The 25,788-nt window shown below is 49.4% G+C and overlaps 6 protein-coding genes across 6 annotated transcripts; 1 reads left to right on the forward strand and 5 right to left on the reverse strand.

Annotated features, from left to right (window-relative positions):
• Window positions 1–146: 146 nt before the first annotated feature.
• N7466_004683 (ribose-phosphate diphosphokinase) lies at window positions 147–1,355 on the reverse strand (the record flags this gene model as incomplete). The annotated part of the gene is made up of 4 exons (XM_057164080.1): window positions 147–573; window positions 644–1,016; window positions 1,122–1,213; window positions 1,285–1,355. 4 exons carry the CDS (start codon window positions 1,353–1,355, stop codon window positions 147–149), a joined length of 963 nt encoding a protein of 320 aa, XP_057022761.1.
• Window positions 1,356–1,831: 476 nt separating this feature from the next.
• Window positions 1,832–14,254, reverse strand: tom1 (E3 ubiquitin-protein ligase TOM1; the record flags this gene model as incomplete). Its single annotated transcript, XM_057164081.1, has 5 exons — window positions 1,832–1,926; window positions 1,984–2,328; window positions 2,397–6,377; window positions 6,434–14,126; window positions 14,207–14,254. The coding sequence occupies 5 exons, from the start codon at window positions 14,252–14,254 to the stop codon at window positions 1,832–1,834; spliced, it is 12,162 nt and encodes a 4,053-aa protein (XP_057022762.1).
• An 845-nt stretch (window positions 14,255–15,099) lies between these two features.
• Window positions 15,100–18,740, reverse strand: N7466_004685 (peroxidase/cytochrome P450 family protein; the record flags this gene model as incomplete). The annotated part of the gene is made up of 7 exons (XM_057164082.1): window positions 15,100–15,429; window positions 15,494–15,620; window positions 15,683–17,861; window positions 17,932–18,124; window positions 18,179–18,227; window positions 18,299–18,396; window positions 18,477–18,740. The coding sequence occupies 7 exons, from the start codon at window positions 18,738–18,740 to the stop codon at window positions 15,100–15,102; spliced, it is 3,240 nt and encodes a 1,079-aa protein (XP_057022763.1).
• Window positions 18,741–20,601: 1,861 nt separating this feature from the next.
• On the forward strand, window positions 20,602–21,673 carry N7466_004686 (trans-2-enoyl-CoA reductase (NADPH) TSC13; the record flags this gene model as incomplete). The annotated part of the gene is made up of 3 exons (XM_057164083.1): window positions 20,602–20,638; window positions 20,716–20,931; window positions 20,994–21,673. 3 exons carry the CDS (start codon window positions 20,602–20,604, stop codon window positions 21,671–21,673), a joined length of 933 nt encoding a protein of 310 aa, XP_057022764.1.
• Window positions 21,674–22,412: 739 nt separating this feature from the next.
• Window positions 22,413–23,549, reverse strand: N7466_004687 (putative alpha-1,6-mannosyltransferase subunit; the record flags this gene model as incomplete). The annotated part of the gene is made up of 3 exons (XM_057164084.1): window positions 22,413–22,640; window positions 22,703–23,136; window positions 23,261–23,549. 3 exons carry the CDS (start codon window positions 23,547–23,549, stop codon window positions 22,413–22,415), a joined length of 951 nt encoding a protein of 316 aa, XP_057022765.1.
• A 1,355-nt stretch (window positions 23,550–24,904) lies between these two features.
• N7466_004688 (mitochondrial 54S ribosomal protein bL28m) lies at window positions 24,905–25,588 on the reverse strand (the record flags this gene model as incomplete). Its single annotated transcript, XM_057164085.1, has 1 exon — window positions 24,905–25,588. The coding sequence occupies one exon, from the start codon at window positions 25,586–25,588 to the stop codon at window positions 24,905–24,907; it is 684 nt and encodes a 227-aa protein (XP_057022766.1).
• Window positions 25,589–25,788: the final 200 nt, after the last annotated feature.

Below are 25,788 nucleotides of genomic sequence, written 5' to 3' on the forward strand. Positions count from 1 at the left end.
CTCCCGCCCACACCCTCTGCATCGCATCGCATGGATACCTTGCCAAAAAAAAATTGTACGCACACACACATGGGTCCCCCTGGCAGTCAAGTCAAATTGGTTGAAATTGGGGTATTGGAGTTAAATCTTCGAGAAAAGAAAGGCAATTACGCAACAGCGTGCGAGAAGAGGAAGCTGACAGACTCTCCGTTGTGGGTACGGCGGCAGGCCTCAGCAAGGGTGGGGCTGATGTCGATGGTCTCGATCTTATCGCAAGCCTCCTTCTTCTCGGCGTGGGGAACGGTGTTGGTAACAACCAGGCGGTTCAGACGGCTACCGTTCAGGTTCTCAATGGCCTTTCCGGACAGGATACCGTGGACGACAATGGCGTTCACTTCCTTGGCACCGTGCTGGAGGATAGTATCGGCAGCCTTGACGAGGGTACCACAGGTATCGGCCATGTCGTCAACGATGATGGCGACCTTGCCCTCGACGTTACCAACAAGGACCATGCGGGAGACCTCGTTGGGGCGCGCACGCTCCTTGTGGATAAGGGCGAATTGCAGGTTGAGGCGGTCAGCGATAGCGGTCGCACTAAAGAGAAGGAGTCATTAGAGTTGACACTCCTAAAAAAATAAAAAGTTCGATAGAGTTGATTGCTTACCGCTTGGCACCACCGGCATCGGGGCTGACAATGACGCAGTTGCTCACATCCAGATTCTCGCGAATCCACTTCAGTATGCTGGGCTCGGCATACAGGTTGTCGACGGGGACGTTGAAGAAGCCCTGGATTTGACTGGCATGGAGATCCATGGTGATAACGTGATTGCAACCGGCAGTCTGCAGCATATTGGCCATGAGCTTGGCAGTGATAGGAGCACGGCTCTTATCTTTCTTGTCCTGGCGAGCATAAGGGAAGTTGGGGATGACAGCGGTGATGCGGCGGGCAGAGGCAGTCTTGCAAGCGTTGATCATAATCAAGAGTTCCATGAGACCATCGTTGATATCGTTGGGTCGTGTTGACTGCAGAATGAAGACTGCACGAGAGCAAAACGAAGATCAGCAACGGGCTTTCCATGGCTTCTTTCCTCTATCCTTCATCTTCTTTCTTCATCTGAGACACCGTGGCGGGGTCAGCGTACCATCTTCGTCACGAACACTTTCACCGATTGTCACGCTGGTCTCCTGGTTGGAGTACTGCAAGACCATAATCTTGGTCAGTTCGCTCCCGAGGCTGCGGTCATACTTCGATTAGTCTTTGCCGCTAAAAATTGCTTTTGCAGGGCGCCAGGATCGTTCACTTACCGATCCGCCACGAGCTGGGCAAGCTCCGGGTGACTGTTGCCAGTCAACAGCTTAATTGAGTTGGTCGCCATGATGTGCGAGAGGGTTGTAAAAAGATTGGATTTCTTGGTCTCCAAAAAAAAAAAAGAAAGGAAGAAAAAGAACCGTTAGCTTGCGAAGCTCATAAAAAAAATTGAATCCCGCATCTGCCATTTTTGGCCCCGCATCTTTTTCGTATCCCGTGACTGCTCACCGCCTTTGCGGCGTCACCCGGATCTACAACTATAGAGCCTTATATAGCTCAATCAATTATTATGAGTACAAGAACAAGATCATTAAAACCAAAATATAGATACTCTAGTAAGAAAAAAGCAATCAAGAGTAAGATTGTACAAAAGGGCCATTGTGATAAGTCAACCTGCACATCAACTATCAACGAAAGGTTCCCAGGTTTTTCCCATCTTTCCTCCGCTTCCCCACGAACATTCCCGGGAAAACGCCATTGAATGCTTGGGCCTAAGAAAAATAAAACACAACATAAAGGAAGTACTAGTAGAATTCAAAACATCTATGCGAAACCGAAGTACTCGCCACCAGTTGTCATCGCGGTGTAAAGCCGTTGACGGAGATCTTCATAACTTTCATATTCGGGAAGATCAAGCTCTGGAGAGATTGTTAGCAAATAGATCACCTTGGAAAGATAGAGGGAAGAGAACATACGGTTAAAACATGTGTGCGAGCTGGGCAAACGAGTCTTGTTGCCATAATCGCGGTGGATATTGAACTTGCTCACTCCGTTCATGCCTTCTAGTTCCTTGAACCCGTTCAGAGGCACCTTAGAAGTACCAGTGACGAATTGCAACAACTTGGCACGCTCCTCCTTGTCGAATGAACGAACGGCACGCCAGAACCACTGGATCTGTGGTGACGAGGCGGAGTAATTGTGGTACTCGGTGTTGTTCTTCCACTCATCAACTTCAATTTCGGGCAGACCAGAGATTAGGAGCTCCAGTTCCTGCTCGTTGAAAATGGAAATGAGATCAGGAGGAATGATTTCATGGAAGCCTATGAGATATGTTAGTTATAATTCTCTAAAAGAATAAGATAAGAAGAAGTGGATATGGAAATTTTACCTTTCAGGAAGTTGTCAAGCTGTTCTCGGACGGACTCCACCAGACGGTACTCAACCACACGCTGAATATACTCCTCCTTATTGTCCTGGGTGACTGGGATGTTGCGACCGTCATGAACAAGGTCGATTGTCTGCTTCTCACCAAAGGCATCTGTCTCGATGGAGAAGGTCTCGGTGATGATATCCGTAATATCATTCTCCAGCATCCAGAGCAAGGACTTGTAGTAGTCTAGGTCAAGCGTTTCCATGTCCTTGATGGACACAGAACGTCCAAGGATGTTCTTGTAGACGGCACGAGAGAAGTGGCAGTCTAGAACACGACCCTCGTAAAGAGCCTTGCCGATGATTCGGCCAATGAACTTGAAGAACATTAAATGTTCGGAATTGACACCACTCAAACGGTTGGGGTGGAAAGTAGTCCGGTCGGCAGCAACGGGAATGAAGAGAGCGTAATTGGGGTTGAACATGCCACGGGCAAGGACCTGGAACCATTCCCGAGTGACACCACCGGCATCGACACCCTCTTCACCATGGAAACGGACGTTCAACTTGCCATACTTGAGCTCATCGGCACTCTTGAAGTACAGAGACTTGAACGAATCAAGGAAGACTTGGTCTCGGCGCACAGAGAGTTGGAGGGGAGCATGAGGGTGACGAGGTTCGACACCACGGGAGTGAACGCGACGAGTAAAGTAATTGCGCTTATTATCAAACTCCAAAACCTTGGGGTTCTTCACTAACAGAGAGAATGTGCCGCTCATCAGGCGGGGGTTCTGCCGAACAAGCTCGTTAAGAATCTTGCGGTGTTCCTCAGTGAACTTGAAAAAGATATTCTCCATGCTAAGACCGGCGTCAGCCGAGGCACTGTTGACAGAAAGCTCGCGGCTGCCACGAGAGACCGGTTGGTCTTTGAGGGTGGTATTCTTGCAAACAACCATCAATGCTTCGATCAGGGGTAGGAGAATAGTAGCCACGTTCAGCATGTTCTCTTTCTGGCGAATGACAGTCAGGCAGTCGCTCAGCTTCGTCCAGAGAGGACCGAAAGTGGCACTCTCATACAGTCTCTTGAGGACATCTTCCTTGGGAGCAGATTCGGGCTCGCTTCCCTTAGACTTGTCAACACGAGTTGGGTCGAACAGATAATCGAGCGCGGTGAGTATTCGAAGCAGCTTCGCCTGATCAGAGCTGGCTGGAGAGAACTTGGCCAAGGCTAAGCCTTGCATGTCTGTTCCAGTCTTGGATTGGTGGATGTAAGGAAGTAGCTCCTCAAGGTCCCCAAGAATAATATCACTGAGGGACTGTGCTTGGCTGACGAGCTCATTGCCAATCACGTCACGAGCACCAGGGATCGCAGAAAGGTTGTTGATGGTAGAGAGGGTTTCACGGAAAGTTTTTCCGTTACATTCGCGAGCTGCAAGAATGTGAACGACCAGGCGGAAGTTATGGTCAGGGACAACAGGAGGCTCAATGCTCTTGCGTTTGCGCTTCTCTTCTTCAGCAGGCTTCTCATCCCCTCCGGCTTCCTTGGTCTCTTCTTTGTCATCTGTCACATCCTCGGCGGATTGTCCCTCGGCCGTCTCAACGGTGGGCAGGGGAGCATCTGTCATGGTGGTGTCCGTGCCAGATTCCGTGGCCTGAGCGGATTGATTTTGTTCATTCGAAGTCTCCTCAACAGGGGCTGCCTCGACCTCGGCCTTCTTGCCCTTTTCTTCTTCTTGCTTTTCCTTTTCACGACGGAGCAGAACAGTGAGCGGTTGAGTTATGTTGCCAAGTAAAGTAGACAACGCCTCCATACAATTAGGGCTGTCCATGATCAACTTTCTGTCAAGAAGCGAAAGGAGAGCGTTCAGAGCAAATTTGTTGGCTCGACCCTCCTTGCCCTTTCCTTTTCGGAAAGCCTTCAATTTGAGCGAGGACGTGGAATCATGCTCAGTCAAGAAGAACCAAGCAATGTGAGGACTACCCTCGGACAGAGAGGACAAGGTTGCGAGGCACTGTTGTACGACCATTGTTGGTGTCACATCGTTGCTGATGCTAGAGGTCGGCAGAGCAACGTTACGCTGTTTGCCAGACTGTGGAGTCTTCTGAGAACTAGGAGCCTTAGCACGAAGCGAGAGGTGAGAAAAGCTGCGCTCGATGGCGGAAGAATCAGTACTACCATCTTGCAAGACAGACAAGATAAGGCTGATGACCTCGCCACGATTCTGACGATTCTGACAGACATTGTAGACAATCTCGTGGAACTGATTGCGTGCATTACCCTGAAGAGGCATGAATAACAAGCGCAGAAGAGTAGCCACGCCAGCCTTGTCAAGCATCTGGACAATTTGGCGTCTCTGGGGTTTCTTAGGTTCTTGATCCGTAGCAGGCTCGTTTCTCGGACGGTGCTCCATTCCCCCAACAAGGTCACCAAACTGGGCAATACGACGACCACCAAGAGCTCGTGCCTCCGTTAGATACTCGGGGCCTAACCCAGCAAGCACTTCTTCCGGTTGATCAGCGAGCACGGCTTGACGCAAAGAGGGATCGAGAGTCGCAAGGAAACTAGCGGCATCCATATCCTCAGCACGCGGTGCAGTAGAACCAGCAGGCGGTTGTTGTCGACGAGCGGGATCATGCCGCTCTCGACGGCGGCGGTCGGCAGCTTCTTGCTGCAGCAACTCGTCACGAATCTCGGCAGGCAAGGCTTCCAGGAATTCCTGGTTGATCTCGGTATCTTCGCCAGCGGCAGCGGCTTGAGATCGGTGTTCGGCGAGTTGCTGCATAACTACCTCTTCTCGGAGCTCGTCTGGCAGAGCTTCTAGGTACTCGGGGTCGATTTCCAACGCAGTGATATCAACCTGCCGGCCCCGAATAGTTGTGTGGACGACTGCTCGAGCAGTTTCAGGCTCGGGTTGAGCAGATGAGTTGGCGACAGGCTCAGCTGAATTATCAGTCTGTTGAATATCTTCCATGGGTTCATCAACACCAGCCAGTTGTCGCTCAGCTTCCAGTTGCTCTCTTTCAGCTTCTAGCCTAGAATTCTCTTCCTCCTCCTTGCGCTTCTTCTCGCGCTCTTCTTCCTCTCGGGCAATACGCTCCTGGCGTTCCTTCTCAACTAGTTGCTCGCGAAGGCGCTTCTGCTTTTCCTCTTCGATCTTCTGGTTTTGCTTTCCTTCCTCGATAGCAGGAGGAACCATGACTTTCATGAGAGAATTGAGAACACGCTGCGATTTTTCCACGTAACCGTTGCTGAACAGGAGGCGAGCTTCTTCTTGCCAGCGGTTTCTTGTTGTCGACAAGGTAAATTTGACGGCATTGTTTGGATCATCCCGGCTGCGCGCAGCAGGATTAGAAGGACGAGCGATAGAGCTGAACATGTCTTGAATACGGCCCGGCAAAGTTCGACGGTCAACATGGACATGGAAACCATCAGGGCGAGAGATGACACCAAGGCCAGGAGTAGCTTGTCCACTAATAGCTTGCATTATAGCGTTCATGAAGCTGACGGGGCTATCCATGGAAAGCATGCGACCACCACCTTCAACTTGACTCCATTCACCAGAGAACGGATCGTTGCCGGCCGGTCCGAGACGCGGAGCAGAGGGATCGACACCAACGTCATTGCGCAGCAAGAGAGGATTGGTACCATCATCGTTGCCACGGGGGGGCATCTGGTTTCGATGGACGCGGGGATAGGGTTGCAGCGGTACGAGGCCACCGTGGCGTCCAGGCATGATTTCAGTGACAGTAGCCCAAGCGGGTGGTGCACCGCCACGGAAGCGAGAGACATGGGGTCGGGGAGGTGGGGGCTCATCGCCTTCCCAGCCCCAAGGTTCGAGGAGATCTTCATCTTGAGAACGTGATGTTAACGAGCCTGGCATCATTAATAAGTCATAGGGGTTCCAATTACCATCCATATCTCCCTCGGAGCCCTGGTCCATATCATAGTCATCGTAGTCATCCATCTCATCGTCAATGTCATCCATATCCTCATCGTCCTCTGGATATGAAGTATTAGTACTGTAAATCAGCGGAGGTACTTCAATTTTTACTTACCTCCTTCATCAACCAAGTCATCCAGAATTTCATCGTGAACGTTCATTCCCAGGCCATTTGCATGAATATCGGGAACACCACCGGCGGCAGCGTCGTTGAGAGCACGGAAAAGTTCACCAATACGGTTATTAGCAGAGTGCGGCGGTGGGTTGGATGACTGATGGATATCAGCCAGTTCATCCTCAAACTGGTTCATCATCTCAGCCTCTTCTTCGTCTTCAGTCATTTCTTCACTTTCCCATTCGTCCTCTTGCCCTTCTCCCAGACTCTCGTTGTCATGATCACCAGTGATCTCGTCGACAAACATGTCATCATCGTCCATATCAGAATGATCGTCATCTTCGTCGTCGTCGTCATCATCATCATCGTCATCAATAATGACTTCGACAGCATCACCCGAGAGACCTTCGATGGGACCTCTGCCTTCAACATCCTCTTCGTCTTCGTCGCTGACAACTTCCCCGTCATCCTCAATCATATCTTCATCATCGTACATCTCTTCATCGTACTCATCCTCGTACATTTCATCATCCTCACCTTCCGACTCTTCGGTGCTAGATTCTTCCTCGTCGTGACGGGGCTCCAGCATTCCAAGAGTAGAGTGGCGGAAAAGATCAGGAGTCTCTTCCCGGTCATCATCCGTGTCAGAGACCGAGGTTGCAGAAGATATATCATCGTCATCGGCCTCACCCAGGTTGGCGATATCAGAGTTCTCGCTGAGGTACACAGCAGTTTGAGTGAGTTTATTTAGGGGGCGCAAAATGTACTTGATGACGCGCTTGGATGAAGGGAAATTGAGGTCAATATCGGCAACAGAGGCAGTCAACGCTGGAATAAAGTGTTTCTCAAACATTGTCTTCGCAAGTTGTTTGTTTGAAGATGGGAAGCCTGCATCCTGAGAATAGGAGTAACCGCTGAGCATCTTGTCGAAAAGGTCGGCAAGGCACATAAGCTTCGAGTACTTCGCGTCCAAGGGCTCAGTTGAAGCGTTTGCATCCTTGTAGGATCGAATAGCATGTTCCAGAACGAACCTGCGAACGAAAGCAAGTTCCGGCTCATCCTCTTCGATGCGCTTTGGCTCGCCGCGGCGTCTAACAGGGCCACCATTTTCACCGGTCTTGGTGCATAGAGCAACGAGGACCTGCATAGTCCAAGTCGAGGTCATGCTTCGTTTCTTGAAGGCCAAAGAATCATCATGGTCCATAGTTCCAAGGGGAACAAGCGCATTCAAAAGGTAGTTGAGAATGCCGGAGCGTGGCTTGGATGGCGTGGAGGCAAGAGGATCAGCCTTCCGCGAGAAGTTGATGAACTCAACTTTAGTGCGGTTGTAGGATGACAGAAGCTCGGTCAGACATTGAAGCAGGAAGCATCGGTAAATGTAGATTTGATGTTCCTCAGCGTTGAATGGCTGCTTCTCGCCCTTCTTGGCAGGTGTGCGACTCGACTGGGCATCGGCGACGCTTGACACGGAAGGTGAAGCTGCATCAACGGACATCTCGACGTCAGTTGACGGTTGATCCTCAGGTCGGTCGGTAGATTGTCGCTCTGGTGCTTCCGTCGGGACTTCTTTATCATCGACGTCCTTGTAAGAGAGAAGCTCTGATAAAAGGTAGTGGATAACACCATCTGGGTTCTCAACCACAGGCGCCTTAAGCTCGTTGTTCTTGCCTTGGCTCTTATCCTTATCCTTGTCATCCGAAGCAGTAGTCTCGTCGGCGGTGGACTCATTCTTGCTACTTTCCCCGCCGGTCTGCTCTTGGCGCAGGCGAGCATTGCGATCCTTGTCAGCCTTCAAGGCAAGAACTTGGGGGCGCTGGGAAGGTTCATATTTAAGCAGTCTCAGCTTCTCATTTGTCACTTCCACAAAGATCTCAGGAGCCCTCAGAACGAGATGATACATCTGTCGCACATAGCCAGTAGTGTCGATTTGGCGAGACGATTTATTCTCGAAGTTGGTGACAATCTCACTGCGCATGATTTGCCGGATGGTAGCTTCGTCCTCGACAATGTGGCGCAAGATCAACATGAACGAGCTCTGAAGCTTGTCATTGGTGGCACTTGCTAACTGCTTGACCATGACAAAGAGGCGCTGCAAGTTGCGCTTCTCTCCGAATCGCACAGCGATGCTTCGTTCTCGAGTAAGAATGACCAGAATACGACAGATGGAGAGTGCCAGGGTGTCGTCCTTGCCCACGCGGGGTAGAATTTCAACCAAGGCCTCAAAAAGCTGTGTCTTCTCATCAAGAGACACCAGTGGATCCTCAAGCCGAGCTGGCTTCTCATCGGGAATGGGGTTATCAGCGGTTGGTGGGGTCCAAGTGATTTGAGGCGGCTGGCAATCATCAGATAGCAACTTTTCCAGAATCAATAACACATGGCCAACCCAAGGAAAAGTTTCATCGACAGGTTTCTCAGGAGTTGGGAGTTTGATAAAGCCCAGGAAAGTGGAAAAGCAATCTTTGAGCTCCTCAACAGTTGCAGCATACATCTCTCGATCTTGAAGAACCAGGGCAAGAATATGGGCGTAGGCGGCGACCTTTTTTCCGGCCGTCTCAAAGTTTTCCATCTGCAGCGAAACCAGGGACTGGACAAGAGTTTCTCCAACGTCTCGACGGAAGCTTTCGGGCTCATTGTGCTTCTTGATGGCAGATGAGATGAGGTCCGCAAGCTCAAATGATACATCATGGTGCACGTTAAGAACATCCAGGCAGCGTTCAATCAGGTTAGATCGAACTTTGTCTCTTTCAGCATCGAGATCTTCGACAGTAATGAACTGGCGTTTACGAGATGGCTCTTGTGATTCGTTGGTAGGCTCTGGTTGCTCTGGGGCAGATGAGGGACGCTCTTGGTGTGACGACTCACCGCGGGAATCGCGGTTGACAAATTCGGTATCTTGGAATACAGCACCAAGGGCCTGAGCTAACCCCTGAGGCATTTCAGGGTCGAAGCTTTCAGGGAGATTCGCGTTGAAGCGGGAGGGGGAATCCACGTTGTGGCCTGTCGCTTGCGCGAGGAGCATAGCAAGGGTCCCGCGGTCCATGAACGAATCCCCGGCAAAGGCAGTATCACTCTGAAGGCCTTCGTCGAGACCCTCACCACCCGAGGCGTTTTCAGCAGGACCGGCTTGGATATCAGCGGCCAGTGGAGGCAATCTAGGGGGCGCTCGAAGCCACCCCTGCGCTTTGCAGTATTCTTCAGCGGAAGCCAAAACATTGTTACAGCGGTAAAGAGCCTCCTCGTTCAGATCAGCAGCTTCGAAGCCCTTCTCTTTGAGCACTGCTGCGCGGTCTGAGTTGACAACAAATGGTCGGCGTATAACTTCAGTCGCGGTAGGTGGCGTATCGGATCTCATAGCAGCACCAGATTCATACTCTCCATCCAGTGATGAACGAAGAATGTCAACAAGGAACTTGACAATTAAGCTTTCCGACTGGGTAGCGAATTCGGAGTTCCACATGTCTTGAATCATGGGCAAAATCTCCATGCGGAGGTCTACTTGGAACTGACCGGGCTGGAAATAATCAGAGCGACCGCGGTCCCGATCATGGTTGCTGATCAACGCTTGTGTCTGGCTAGACTCAACAATGCTTTTACCGCTAACGAGTTCTGTGAAAATAGCAAGAATGATCTTGATTCCACCATTTGCAGCAGTGAGCTGGTCGGCGATTTCCTTCTCGGTCTCGGCACCACGTTCCAATGGCTTGAGAGTGTTGACTTCTTGCATGAATATCTCGCACATGTCCTTCAACACCTTGAGCCCGTTGCTTCGCTTGAAAGCGACGAGGACAAGAGTCAAGTAGTTGGGCTGCGGGCGATCACTACCAGCTTCATACAAGAGGTGTGAAAACTGAGAGAGGATGACAATGAGATAAGGGAAGCGGTATTTGGAGCTTGCACCTGAGTTAGGTGCATCAAGTTGAAGTGCACGTAAAACAGAATCGGCGATAGCCTCGGCAACCATGGTAGCGCCCTGCTTTCCTTTTTGGTAAAAGTCACGAGGCCGCTTGGCGACAAGGCTAAGGCCAAGATTATGCATGAAGCCTGTGATCGAAAGTGGCAGAGCACCCAAGAGATAGCGAAGAGTCTGAACATTCTTGAAAGCAGAGCTTTCTTCGTCAACCTTCTTATCAGCACCTTCAGGCTCTTTGGCAGCAGGGGCCTTGGAACCATCGGAGGGACCTGAGCCATCTACTTGGGTCGCAACAGCAGTGGTCTCTGTTGAATCCTGAGAGACTCCGACTCCAGGGAGAGAAGGCTTGCCAGGGGGTGGTTGTTTGCCTTGAGTCCAAAGACCCGGGTTATTTTTCTCATTAACAATCGCCTCCCATACACATGCCGAAAACAGATCACCAAGGGAGGAGATCAGGTTGCAGTAACGGTCGGCGAGATTGACCTGGCTGAACGGAGATACCTGTTGAGCAGGTCGAGTCTGGTAAAGGGGCAATGCGAAGATCTCACGGAGTAGGTCTGTGAGAACGAGGACGGCATTCAGGTTCTTCACATAGAAGGTTCCATGCGAGAGAGCTTCTGTGGCCTCTGGTGCAGGTGCCTTGGAATCGAGTGGCCTGGTGAATGACGTGAAGAATCCGGACTCTTTAGGTGCAGCCCAAAAGGCCGAAAGGGTGTTCACAGCAGACTGTGCCCGCTCCACCAAGGATGGAATAACAAGGTGTGGTTTGGTTTCAGCAAGCATGTGCACAAGAACCGTCAATTCCTGGTTCGGATCTGTGCCATGGAATCCATATGGCAGGCTCTGAAGTGTTGCATAATCCAAAACAAATTCCGCTCCACCAGCTTGAATGAAAGATGTGCAGTTTGGCTGGTTTTCAAAGAAGGCGCCGAGGAATCGAATGACAGGGAAAAGATAGTCTGCAACAGTGAGGCCATGCTCATCTTGGTCCTTTGGCTCGAAGTCGCTTTGTGCAGATGGCAATAAGTGGCTCACGTCGCCAACAAGCAATTTGGAACCGTTCGGAAGAGTATGCGCATCTAAAGTGGGAACGCCAATTGTCACTGGATCCTCCATTGATGCATCAACAGCAACTCCAATGTCACGGAACAAATCAGCGACAGGTCCTGACAGGATGGCTTTGGTGTTGTTATCTGGATCTTCGGTCCATAGCTTGGCACCCAATCCTGATTTCCATGCTTTGGTTTTGGCGAGAAGATTAACACGGGCGGTCATAACGATGACAGCAGACATGATGGAAGTCTTCAGGGCCGGGTGGTGTCGCACGAGTTCATCAAATGCGGTACCCAAGGAGCGAACCAGGTTTGGATCATCTTTGAGGCACTTAACATGTTCCGGCTGTTCAAAGATTTCAAAGAAGCTTTCCATGGCGTCAGAGGATTGGAACAGGTCGAGACCGGATGCGTTCAGGCAAATGGCTCCAAATGCTGATGGAATGCACGCAAGAGCATCAGCTGCAGCAATGATTCCTGGAGCAAGATCTGTACCAGGCTGCCGAGCCATGAGGTACTCGCGAACAACTTCGTTCTTGCTTTCAGTAGGGGAGATTGGTTCAGAAACAGGCGCTGGAGCTGGGGGTTGAGCCTCATCGCTAGGCCCCTCTGGTTCGATGGCAGGTGGCTTTTCTTTTGCCTTGAGTTCACGACCCATAACAGCAGCAAGAAGACTCTTGCTGAGACCGGCTTCAGCGATGACAGCATAACTGGTAGGTTCGTTGTGGATAAAGCTACTCAAAATGTTGACTGCATTGCTCCATACATGCGAACCAAATATTCGTGCGTTTTCAAACACCAATCGCAAGGAGGTAAGAAGTTGAGGAGAGTCAATTAGGTTTCGCAAAACGCGGTCAAATCCTCCACCATTGTGTTGCATGATGTGGTTAACGAAGCGGAACATCCAACGCAGAGTTTGCTGTTGGAAGTAGGGAATTTGGTAATCAATAGATGGGTTCTTGTATCGAGAGGGGAACCCTTCTCCACCAGAAACCTTCTCAAAGGCAGTCTTGGTCTCATGATCGATCAGGGCGGAAATCGCATCGAATCCCTTAGCCGTTGTCAATGTGCTTAGAGCATCACGGACAGCGTGAACAAAGGTATCAAGGAACTCCATGACCCGAGAGTAGACACGGCGAGACTTTTCAGTTCGAAGATTGAGGATATCAACAAACATGGGGATGAGACCAGCAGCAACGAGCGTTTCGGGGGTCCGTGAGCTCGAACTGGGGAGAGTACGCAAGAGTGAAAGCAGCGCATCGCGCCATTCATCATCATAGGAATTATCGATTCCCTCATCTTCAACGCTCAGCTCATTGACTACCTTGCGAGTCAAAAACATCAGAACACCGTGGTTGACATTGACACTCAAGGCGGCGCAGACATCCACAGCGCGAGCTTTATGTTTTGCCAAGGCATCCAGAGCATGAATAGCCAATGTCTGTAAATTCCTTGAGACTTCAAGATCACCACTGGCGCCAAGATGCACCAATTCGGTCAGCTGGAAAGTCAGCTGAAGGCGTTTCGACTGTTCCAAGTCATATTGAAGAACCTTCTGTTGGAATGCTGACTCGGGGTGAACATAAGCTAGGTTGGTAACGGCAAGAATACGAATTCCAAGAATCTGCTCGCGGGTTTCGCGAGATCCAGATAAAGCCTGCGCGACACGAGCCTTGTGGAGCAGTTCATACTTTGACTCAAGAGGTAGATGGGGTAAATTACTGGCAAGAAGATCTTCCAGCTTCCCGGCAGAAATCTTCGAGTATGGAAGATCCAATACCTTTCCCCCTCGGGATGCTTCTTCGGCCTTGCTTCCAGGGGTCGCATTTACGGCGGGAGAGTCTTCTCCACTGGGCCCGCGGCTCAGTTGTGGCGTAGGGTGATGGGTGGCACTTCGGCGAAGCGGAGTGGGTGTTGTCGGGACATGAGCGCCAAGTTCACCCTGGCTAAAATCTGAGGTCGTACTAGTTTGTTCAGTAGAACTTGATGAGTAGTAGAGGACCCGAGCATTACCCCATTCCTCCCAGCCGTCATTGTCACGCACAAGTGACACCAATTCGTTGGCATTGCGTTTTGTCTGGACAGCCTTTTCTTTGCCCTTGGCTGACACAGCAGGGGACGCAGAAAATGGGGGTTTACCTGCAATGAACGGACGAGGGAAAGGTGAGGCAATCTTCAGTAGCTTCTCTAAATCGATGTTGTAATGAGTCGCTAACATGGTCTGTTGGTGAGAGCCACGTTGACGTGAGTGGTATCGTTGAGCCAAGCAGAGGGATAACCGCAGTGTCGACTGGAGGAGGGAAAGGGAAGTAGTATTCAAGAGATCCCCCAAACGCTCACTGCTGCTATATAGACTGCGATTTCCACACTTCTCCAACAGTAGACGTGAGAAGTCCAGAATCGCCTCTACCAGCTCTCGGTCACCTTCAGGCCCATATCCTAGAGAATTTAGTTTGGCATCGACGCCTTCGGCAGGTGACTTGCTCGCATCGGCCGTATACGAGTCCTCTAGAGCAATCCTCCCAAAAATCTGTGTTTGTGGGCCAGTATTGAGGGAGTATTTCTCGATGACCGTGGCCAAGATTTGATCGAAGCGGTCCAAGACATTGATCCAGTGATAAAGGTCACCTCGAGGGAATGGCCATAGCTTAGGAAAGGTGCTTAGAAGAGAGGGAACCTCCGGGACAGGGAGACTTGTGACATTGGCGATAAATTCTGCGAGGAATGGCGACTGTAGGTATAAAAGAAAAAATATTAGCAGGAGGTTAAAAAAAAACCCACCAGATCCACAGAATGTGAGGCTGAACTGACAATTGTAGCCTCATGTTTTTGACTGGCAACCTTCTTGATTTTGCCCATGTTGGCGATCAGAGCAGGCAGCCAACCATGAGGGAATTCAAAAATCCCAGGAGAAGAGTCTCCTAGAGGGTGGAGTTGGCGGGGGGTTGGTCGTAAGACCGGGTCGCGGAGCAAGCGCGAGGATGCCTTATGACGTTTTTGGTCCTCTTACACCTGCTTCGCCTAAATTGAGTCACTCCAGGCCGACAAGTCCACAACGAGGAGTATCAAAAAACTGCGTCGCTGACGGAGCAATCTCACTTCGATGAGAGATCTTGTGAAATTCAAACTTGTTTGAGAAAAGCTTGAATAGAACGGTGATGTTGAAAGATTGGCGCGGGTTCGGTGAAAGAGTCAAGTCAGTTAGGGAAAACGGTGCAGGACGTTTAACCTAGAAAGTCTTGACGGAGACGCAAATCGAAATGAGGATACAGAGATTAAAAAGGATGGGGCGAAGGAAGAGGGGAAATATGTAAGAGGAAATGGGGGAAGGAAAAGAATCATGAAAGATGAGCTGTGTCCTGCCGGCAGTTAAAGCTGGACCTTGGGCGGTTTTCCCCCGCCGAGGCGGTCAGGCTACACGGCATCACTTCTATCATTTCGATCTTCTTCTATTTACTACAATGCTTCTGATAGATTGTGTTTGCTTCAAAGCCCCGGAAATTTTCCATTAGTACTCACAAGACGGATGATATCAGTATTACAGCACTACTAGTCTGCAGATCACAAACCAGCGGATGCCTGCGTGAATTCCCAATACAACTACTAGTACGAACGTAGTAAATGCGATGCTACCCGATGCCCAATTCGGAGGTTCATTCAAAGAAAATTATACATGATGATACGCAAAAGTACTTCAACATCGCTTACACATGGCGCGCAGTCGGAATATCTCCATCCCACTGCACCTTCATCGTCGATGGATATGGCGAGTATGCACTCTGCTCGGCATCCATATACATGGTAATTCCCCCAATTCCTGGAATCTTCTTCAACTGTCCTTGTGGCCCAGGAGCACGTCGAAGGTTGTCTAACTGTCCAAGGACCCGAAGCATGGTAGGGAGAGCAACCTGACACGCTTCAAGCCCAATGCATTGATGCGGGCCAAAACCAAAGTGGGCATACTGGCTCAAATCGCGATCCAAGCGGACCGTCTCGGGGTCCGGGAATGCTTCCGCATCATGACTCGCAGCCACCTGTTACGTGAGTTAGAGAGAGGCTCAAACTAGATTGCACAACAAAGGCCGAGTATAGACTTACCAAGTTGCAAATGACTTGCTGGCCTGTCTTCAACGTCACCTTCTCGCCATTGTCTTCAACGACAGTGGGTTTCACAACTTCTCGAGGCAAAGCAACGGTCGATCGGATTCGTGCGCCTTCCATAAAGCTATTATAAGTCAGTGTCAAACTCACAAATTGAATAAACTCAACAGATTGTGATAAGCTTACTATCGTAGAAGAAGTTCATCAGACTCTGGGGTATGCTCCTTGGATAGACGCTGAATCTCTGCGAGATGAACAGCATTTTCTTTCTCAAGATAAAAGTCCAAGCACTGCATGAACAACTGCGCTTGGTTGGTAACCATAGATGTAGCTGCTGGGACAATGTTATTCCACACAATATCCTTCACTGGCAGTCCGCTGTGTAGCAGTTTTTGGATCATATGGATACCATAGTCACTGAGCACATCATGACGATGGATCCGGCTCACAAGACTAGCGACGAAGCCAGCCTTATCAACCACTTCGACATTAGCCATGACCAGCTCACCAAGCTGCTGTGCAAGTTTGCGAGCGGCCTGCTCCAATTGGAAAGACTTGGCAACATCCACATCGTAGAAGATAGACGTGAAAATCACAGTCAGAATTTGAAACATCTCAACCTCGGTGAAAACACCACGGGGGTTTGACTCTTTCTTGAGCGGCAAAGAAAAGATGTTTGCGCAGAAATGAACTTGCGCCAGGTTGGACACATCACGACAGATATCCACCTGGTTCACGGTACCCACCTTGTAGGAGTTTTGTTGCAGCAGCTGAATGGTGATCTGCTCGTAGAACTTTCGCACTTCCGATTCCCACTTGTCTCGGTACAGAGCACCACCAATCATCTTGCGGGATGCGACGTTTGCAGGGCAGTCGCCCGAGATCATGAAATCACGACCATATGGCTGGCCATCGCGTTCCAAGAGGAACTCCAACTTCTTGCCCCAAGTCATTTTGAAGCCTTCCTTATCCCCAAGAATGGCCTTGCAAGCGGCGTGGGAATTTATCATTTTGGGGATTGGGGTATAGTCAGGGATATCAAAGCTGTATAGGCTAGCCTTTCCAAGACTTTCGAAGATTTTCTTGTTCTCACCCGGGATGACCATAGGGAAATGCGCGTATACCGAGTCTCCACGGAAGTTATTGGGGAATGCTCGCAGAGCCAGTTTATAGAAGCAATGGCCTTGGTCCACGCTATCATCATAATTGATCTCGTTGAACGCCCAGTTGGTAAGATGCTTAGGGGTGTAGTCAACGGTGTAGAAACGATCACCGCGTACCAAAGCAACAGCGTCCGACAGGATGGCTCGGGAGGTGGTGAAATTAGTGCACAAGCCACTACCTGGAACCACAGGCTCCTTCGCCTCTTCGACGATGAGGCCGGGGTAGAGTTCCACCAGATCGGGATGATCGTAGAAATGGCGGAGCTGCTCAACAATGTACGGGTCCGGATTGATCTCTTCGAATGTCTTGTATGGGGCCAGGTTGAAGTAGTCTCGGAACTCATTCAACGTCGCCAAGTTCCAAGACCGTGCTTGTTTCATGCCGAGAACTTCAATGGTTTTGAAAATTTCCGGCACATTTGACGCACCAAAGGCACCGGCGACATCTTCAACGCTGCTTTGGAAAATCTTGGCCAGATCATCGTCATCATAGAGACCATCTTCCTTGCGGTGTAAATTGGCAAATGGGCGGTCCTCGGGGTCTTCGGGGAGCATTGCCTCCCAGCGATAAAGCCCTTGGACGAACTGTGGGATGCTCAGTGCCTTTGCGTCTTGTCCCTTGAAGATCTCTTTGTACATATTTTCGGACCATTTTTCATCTCGGGCAGAGATACAAGAATGCCATCGGTAGACAAGATTGAACTCAGCCGAGACTTGGTTTCCAGTAGCCTGAGCTGGGGCCGTAGTGAGGAGACCATTCTTGATTTCAGCTCGGGGGTCCAAGCTCCAAGTGCTATCAGTCCGGTTCAAGTTAAGGATTGTTCGGACGTAATCTTTCATGACGATATTGATATAGAGACCACATGTGACTAAACGAGCAGTCTGGAAAACGTCATTTTCCCATGTTGTATAGGCTTGCTTGTTAGCCTCATCCGGCTTGGTGAAGCGGCCACCCTCGTTGATCAATGCCAGATTGTCAGCCACATGATTGTGGAATCTGTTGAACATGATGAGTAAACAGCCCACGCCAGGAGGGAAACCAAGAATACGTTTGGCGGAGAAAGTATCTGGCTTCAGCTTGCCATTCTTGAAGGTCCTCACGGCATCTTGCTCATCTTGGTTGTTGCCATAGAGAGGTCCAAGATCAAGATAAGACGATGTCAGCGACGATGTGCCTGTCTTGGGGTCTGTTTGGAAAAGGTCTAGTAATAATTGTTAGCTACATCTGTGTTTGAAGATCAAACTGCCGTGGGCAGCTTGCAACTCACGTACCGTGGATGATAATAGAAGCAAGGTAGAAAAGAACGCTCGAAATCTTGTTCGGGTGCTCTTTGAATTCCTTTCGAGTCAAAAGAGTATCAAAAAGTGTTTCTGCGTCTGGACGGGTAACAGGCTGCACAATCGTCGGCCGAACTGATCGCGCATAAGGCGTTCCAGCAGCACCAATATTCGGCCAGAAGGGGTTCTGGAGGCATTGTCAGTAAACTTTCCTGTGATCTTTATTCCAAAGGGGACATACATTTCCCGATCCATCAGCTTTGCGGTAGGCAGAATCCCGACCAAGATAGCTATCGTTGTCAGTATGAGTTTTTGAAGAGAATGCGACACTTTTGAAGCCCCAGTAACTCAAAAAACTTACGAGATTGGTGGATGTTGCAAGTCTTTCCAAAGAGTGCCCAAGAAAGTGTTGGTCAAGTCGTTGCCAATCTTGGAAGTTGAAGGCAGGCCAGCGGCAAGCTATGAAATAGTTAGCATTTGCTTCTTCATGGTCTTTTTTCTTCAAGAAAAGAAATAAATGGGCCACGAGGTATACAAACCTGAACTACTCGTTCCATGATATACTGCCGGTCATTCCAAGGTTCCCCAGTTGCCGCATCTTTGGCAACCTCAACAATGCCCTTGACTTCTTTCAAATTGATATGTCCCAGGTCCTTGAGAAAGCCAGTCGTAGTAGCCTCTTTGATGTAGGTCCCATCACCGGTCTCTGTGGGCAAAGGCCTCAGCGATGAGGCAATGACCTGTTCGACCTGGGAAATTTTGTTTCCGATGCCGTTGGCAAATTTATTGGCTTGTTCGGCCATGGTGAGTTTGAGAATATTTTTACACGAAAACGGTGGTGAATATATGAAGTCAAACACAGACTATTTCCTGCTATTAAGCCCAGAAGTCAGTATTCGGCAACGCTCGGCATGGGGATTCTTCCAAGGTTCTATAGAAGGAAAAGCCGGATCCGATAGCATTGATAGGCTCATCCATGATAGAACAGCCATTGAATCACCTGTATTGGTCAAGAGACCAATTCCAGAAAAGATGACGTACCGATCCGTTAAAAATAAAGTAAGAATAATAAAATCAAGAAGTATATGGCTGTTGTGAACCAATTACCAAGCAGTCTGGAGTCTCAAGGCTGCAGATGCGGCGAATCGACAATTGACAAAGCGAAGCACTGGTATAAGAGGTATAGAGGGGGGGAAAAGCAAAGCAGGGGTCATGGGACACCGGAGGGTAATGGGACGATTATAAACGTTTCCCAGTAGCGTAACCCATTAAACGAGCAAAGTACAGCTGAAGAAGCTCCAGCCCGTTCTGGCTCCGTTATCCACTCAGCCTTTTCCGGCGTTCGTGTTTGGTCCGTCAGCCTGGGCGCCACAACCCTAAGGCGCCAGCTGGTTGTGGGTATCATGCATGGGCAATGACAGCCGAAGCCCCACCCCCGGTGGGATAGACTGGATTGCTTTTCATTCGTGCATCAATTGAAATCCCATGTGAAGCAGAATTTGGGTTCAGAGCTGCCCACGTCGCCACAAATTCTAATCCAATTTCTCTGTGCGTACAGTAGTAATGTTTGGGTGTCAGAGTGGGCAGGATGATGATTCGCCCCGGGGGGAGCCTAGTAATGCGAGGTTGATTACTTGGGAAGCCCTAGTACGGAGTAGTTCACCCAGGCTACCTTGTATGGTGAATTCGCCCATCCGTAATTGGCGCGTGGGCCGTTCAGGAATTCAGCTTACTTCTTACCCAAGTGGCGATCTGCACCTGGTGGGGCCAAAGTCTGTCGAGAAGGCTCGGCTTTGCATACTGTACAATATTTTCTTATCAGAAACAGGCATTCTCAATCCTAGCAATTTCCGAGAATAATTGTCAATACACAGCCTACCAATTAATCTGTTAGCTCATAATTTCAAATCATTCATCATTTAGCGCAGGATCTATGCTCTAGCCAAGCGTCAACTGATTATCCCAGTGTTGATTGGTGACGGGTTCGGCCGGGATAACCGTTGTTCGCAAACTGCGCCACCAATTAACCAAAGTAAGACACAGCACTTGAGTGGACTATGATCTAGAATTGTACTAGTACGTTTTTTATTTTATTTTTGAACAATGCCCTAGTCGAACTGACAGAAAACTTACGCTAAAATCCAAATGTCAGAATATAGATTTTTTGTGGGGTATCACCAGTTAAACAATATCCGCTTGGAATTGGACCCCACGTGGAATGCAGAACATCCTGATTCATGACTGTTAGGTGCTTCAAACTTCACATTCTCGTTTTCTATCCCAGATGAAAGGACATTCTGATCTCTTGACATTTTTAAACTACCGGTAAGAAACAGTATAGGAAATAATACTCTCGACCAGTAGAGTCCATTAATTGAAGCCACGAGGTTTGGTTATTCAGCCAAAGCTGATTTTGGGGCAAAGAGCCTTTCTGAAAGTCATATCACAGCCTCATGCGATTCTGGGGATTAACGTGATTGAGGATATTGACCCAATAGGTCTTTTATTTTGGGGCTGACACTTGGCTTACTACAAAGTACCTCGGCCTTGCCTTAAGGTGTCGAAATCACGTGTGCCCCATCCACCATTGATCGACATAATCGATATTCAACAATTTCCCCTGCCCCCTCCAAACTTGTTGCTGGAGCTTACCTGACATCCAAAATGGCTCCTAAGATTACGCTCGTCGTTGAGCCGCGGGGTATGTTATCTTTCATGTCTTGTACCCTCAAAAAAAAAGCTACAACTTGAGCTCGATTGATTAACAATGTGCTTCAGGTAAACCCATCCGCATGCTTCCTAAGGAGCTCACCATTGCACTCGATGCCTCTGGTGATGACCTCCACGACATGATCGCTCAGATCTCTGGTGTATCTGCGCACCGTCTGCGTATCACCAAGGGAAGTGATCGCTCCGCTGTCCCCAACGCCAAAGACATCACCATCGACGACACTGGTCTCCGCAATTCCAGCATTATCCACATCAAGGACCTGGGTATGCAACAACACATGAAGACCAAAATTTCGAAGCTGAAGCTAATATTCCACTACCTGTAGGCCCCCAGATCGCTTGGCGCACCGTCTTCATCATCGAATACCTCGGTCCCCTCTTGATCCCAGCTCTCTTCCTCTTCCCCCTCCGCCCCCTCCTGTACTTCAACTATGACACTCTCCCGGATCCTTCGGACACCCAGCTCCTCGTCTGTGCCCTCCTTACACTCCACTTCCTGAAGCGCGAATTCGAGACTGTCTTCGTCCACCGCTTCAGCAACGCCACCATGCCCGTTCGCAATATCTTCAAGAACAGCGCCCACTACTGGGCCCTCGCCGGTTTCAACATTGCCTACTGGGTCTTCCGCCCGGACTCCGCGGCTGCTAGCCCAGACTACAACCCGGCACTCACGTACGCTGGTCTTGCGCTTTTCGTGTTCAGCGAATTGGCAAACCTGAATGCCCACTACGTGCTCCGAAACCTGCGTCGGCCTGGTACCACTGAGCGTGGTATTCCCACTGGATTCGGCTTCAACCTCGTTACCTGCCCCAACTACATGTTTGAGATCCTTGCCTGGTTGGGTGTCTTCCTGGTTAGTCAGCTGAACTTGAGTGTGCTCATCTTCACTCTTGTTGGTGGTTTGCAGATGTGGAGCTGGGCGTGGAAGAAGGAGAAGCGCTACCGCAAGGATTTCGGTGACAAGTACAAGAAGAAGAAGACTGTTCTCCTCGCTTTCCTTTGCTAGAACAAGTCTGCAGTGCAGTCTTTTGGCTCAGCGATGAGTCTTATTATATCTATCTACCTTGGGACGTATTTCGATACGACCCCAATCTTCTCGGCATCAAAATTCCTGGCCACCGACAGCTATATCTCTGGGTTAGTGACTTATATTTTTTTCACTCTTCTTCTTTTATCTTTCTGCACCCCCCCCCCCCCCCCCCCCCGCCCCTTTGTGTTTTTTTGTTCTATTTGCATGTTTCTTTCTGGTTTGAATCGCCCTACTTTTTCATGATGAGAAAAATTGGTCCGTGTTGATGAGGCGGCTTAAGACCCCGCTGTTTGACTACAACCCATTTGCGAGCAATCGTGCCTCTGATTATTGTTTGGTTTTCAATTGCATTCGTCATTCTTTAGTGAAAAGACCATCCCCAATACTGACTACCACGACAGCAATACCACCTCTGAGGGACCTACACCTCAGCTCAACGTTACGTCCTACTCTTTCGGGTCTTACTTATGAAGCATATATTTTATTACTTAACATAAAAGAAAATAATGACCGTATTTCGTTTCCTTTGACCCTATGCATGGTATGATGGTTGAAGCAAAAGTACCCCGCTGTATGTGCAACACTCATCTATTACGCCAAGAACTCCGATCAGATCAAACAGAAAAGCACAAATCATAATGTAAAGGAAAAGACATTCTCTCGAGGCAGTGAGGAGGCACCCCGAAGAAACCAGAAAAGATACTCGAGTGGGAGGTTATCCACTCTTTATTTTCTTCTGCCACTGCATGTAATATGACTCCATCTCAGCGCACTCCTTGGCCTTGACTTTCTCACATCCTGGGAATCGAATGATAAAGTCACCGTCGGCATAGGTACCGTCGGGTCCAGCACCACTCGAGTCCTTGCTGTACGCATTCAGCACACGCTGGGGAACAAGAGCCGTGCGCGCCAACACAGTCGGATGCCATTGCATAATGTGATCCTATTCAAAAGCAGAGCACTGTCAGCCGTACGCTCTATTTTTCCTAAATCGAGCAAACTTACCAATCCATGAGTCTCCGCCTTCGCAAAATCATAACTGCGAAACAACGGATCAAACCAGAAATCCAAGAAAAAGCGCGCAAAGTCCCCATTCTTGAGCACAAAGCTGCTGGGACTGATATCTTCGTTATCCTGCGTGGTGATAAAGTCGATATCCTTCTCCTTCAGATGCGGGAATGTCCTGATAATACTGTCGGGCGGGACGATGGGGACATCCTTGAGCATCGTTGCTTCGAGCTTGCTCTTGTCCAGCAGGTGTGATTTGAGAGATTTGGTCGGGTTCATGATAAGGGAGTGCATATTCAAGTGGAAGAAATATGCGGCATGGGGGTAGGTAGCCATTGCGTGGCGGACAGCTGGAACTAAAGCCCAGCTTTTGGGTTGGTCGCCAATTGCATCATCGTATTCAGATACGGTCGCGAAGAAGTTTACATAGCCTGTTTGCGATTACAATTGCCGGGTTAGCGAAGCTCATTCAAGCAAGAAGAGCCAAGTCGCTCAATCACTAGCTAGCCAACTGGGTATACTTGGTATAACAAGCCAGTCCAAACAACCACTTACCATGGCGCTTCGCGTAATCCTCACGGTTGGCAATAATCTTATTGATATAACTCTCACTGAACTGTTTGCGATCCAACAATGTCACAATAACCACGCCTGCCGAACCAGTCGGCGCAGCAATGGAAGACGAGCTCGAGTAAAGGTGGGTAAGGATGTAGAGGATCGAGATCACAGCGAAAGCAAGTAGCCCGAGCGTCTTCAGCTGTTTCCTGCGATGTAGCGGTAATCGAGAAGAGCGGGCACCGGGGAGCGGATGTTGGTTCTTTCGTGGAGGCAATGCGAATTGCATGGTGAGCGTGTTAATCCCCCGCGCTGGGGAACTAAATGAGGCCGCAGTGATTCAGAAGGGTAGTTGAGGGAGGTGAGATCATGATCTCAGGGAGGTACCGCAGAGTTCCCAGGAGGGTTGAGAGGAGAAAAAAAGCCCGAGGGAAATGAGTTGCAAGGGAGTAAATCAAATGTTCGGTGTTCCAAGTTTCCACTGATGGAGACCGAATCCGGCGCGGCGGGTCATCTTTAGCATGCCAACGGCCCTTGTAGCCTCACCAATCATCATTGGCCGTTTTTAGTTAGTTCATCGACTGCAGAGGTAAACGAGATTTGGGTTTCAGGTTTATTAACTCGCTAATTGGTTCATCTTACTTACAGAGACTTACTATACGCACATCCCTTGCGCGGAATCATTTTCCTCTTATCTTTTCAGAGGCTCCCTGCTGCTGCTTCATACCTGTCCAGGAATCTCAGGTGTCGAGTCTTGGAAGGGATAAAGATCAAATGTGAATTTTGCTTAGCTTTCTATTTGAAATCTATTACAATCTTGAAACCTGCCCTAGTAGTACTAGGTATGGACCTGAGGTCATCTGTACAAAGTGCAGTGGGTCATACCCACATGTGCAGAGAGATGTAGTATATATACAATGTGTACTACCAGGTACAATCCCCAGGGCTTGACACCCTCCATTTGAACATTTGAACTTCAATTTGTGGTAATCAGTTTATGGACGCGCGCATGCATACAAAGATTGATAAGATGCACACTTACTACACATGTTCAAATGTTGCTTATGTATCCATCAATTCAATTTTGAGCCCTGCATGTGGAAACTTTGAATGTTTAAACCACCAGTTGACCTGTCCACGAGCCCCGACCCCGGCGGTTGATCGCCCTCCAAGCCGTACATACTTATATGTAGGTACTTGTAACTATCTAAAACTTGAATATTGATGTCTGATAGCTCTACCTACTAGTAAGTTTGGAAAAAACCCTAACATTTGAACCAATTGATCAATGGAATGGATGAATCTTCAACATTTCAACCTCATGTCAACTGGTTGAAACATTGAATGACATCTGGAGACTAAAAAGACCATGCACATGTGGAACTTCCATGTTTGGAATGAAAACGGATGATATTGGAGTATAAATACAAAGAAATTCAAGTTTTGATATGCACGCCGATTCGCACTTATGCGAAGAGATCACCAAAATTCTCGAGGTAATGTCGAAGACACAGGTGGTTGGTAAAAAGACAAAAAATAGTGGTGCTCATGTAGGGTCCACTTCGTCGCGATAATGGTACAATGGAAGAGAAGCGCCAGCTTCCCCAACAAGAGACATCAATTCGAACATAAAATCACCTCCAATTACTTCTCAGCGTCAGGAAACTGGGTAAGCTGTGCAAGTCGCTGAGGGTCAACCTTGCCCTTCATGTGGGGCCTCGTGATCTCCTTGATGTTAAGCCTTTCCTCAATCTTGGCCTGAATCTCCGCCTCCTTGCTCTTCATCCACTCCTCAAATGATTTGGGTTCTGGAAGACCAAGTCTCTTGCGCTCTTCCCGGAATCGTTCCTGGATGACTGGAGTCTGCATAACCTTCCATCGCAGTTCCCATCCGAACATGCCGAGCTCCTCGATACGGGCCGGCTTGTCGCTGAGGAGGTAGTTGTCGAGTCCGCCCTCCTTAATGATTGTACGGAGAGCCCGGCGAGTAACCTTAATGAAAAGATCTTCACCAAGCGCCTCACTGGGAATCTTCTTGCGGCGAACGTTGGGCTTCCAGCTTCGTCGTGTCTTGCCCTCGTTGCGACCCTTGGAGATCTTGTTACCGAAGCGGATCATAGCACCACCATAGAGACCTGAGTCGGCTTGCTTGTACCATTGTTTGGGTCCGAAGGGGTAGGCTGGGATGTGCTCGGGGAGTTGCCTGGTGGTTTGCGGTGCGAATGTTGTGGAGAACGAGCGCTTCGGGGCCGATAAAGAGAGATTTCGGAAGGCCGATGCCAGAGAGAAGTGGCCGACCATGGTGGCTCTGGTGTGGACACCTGCCATTGGAGAGGGTTGGACAAGTTCTTAGGGGGTGAACTTGTTAATTTGTGGACTTCAATATCCCGTGGTAGAGAAAGCTGGAGTTCAGGAAGAATTTGGGGGACGCTGACCGCCTTCAGCGCGGCTCCGTGACTGGCGCAGATCCCTTGCTCGCGAATTTCGGGAAGAGCATTAGACCTGGGAAAAGGACGGCTCATCGCATC

The sequence above is a fragment of the Penicillium verhagenii genome, assembly GCF_028828195.1.
Source record: "Penicillium verhagenii strain IBT 33310 chromosome Unknown utg000005l_segment0_segment0, whole genome shotgun sequence".
Classification (NCBI taxonomy): Eukaryota; Fungi; Ascomycota; class Eurotiomycetes; order Eurotiales; family Aspergillaceae; genus Penicillium; species Penicillium verhagenii.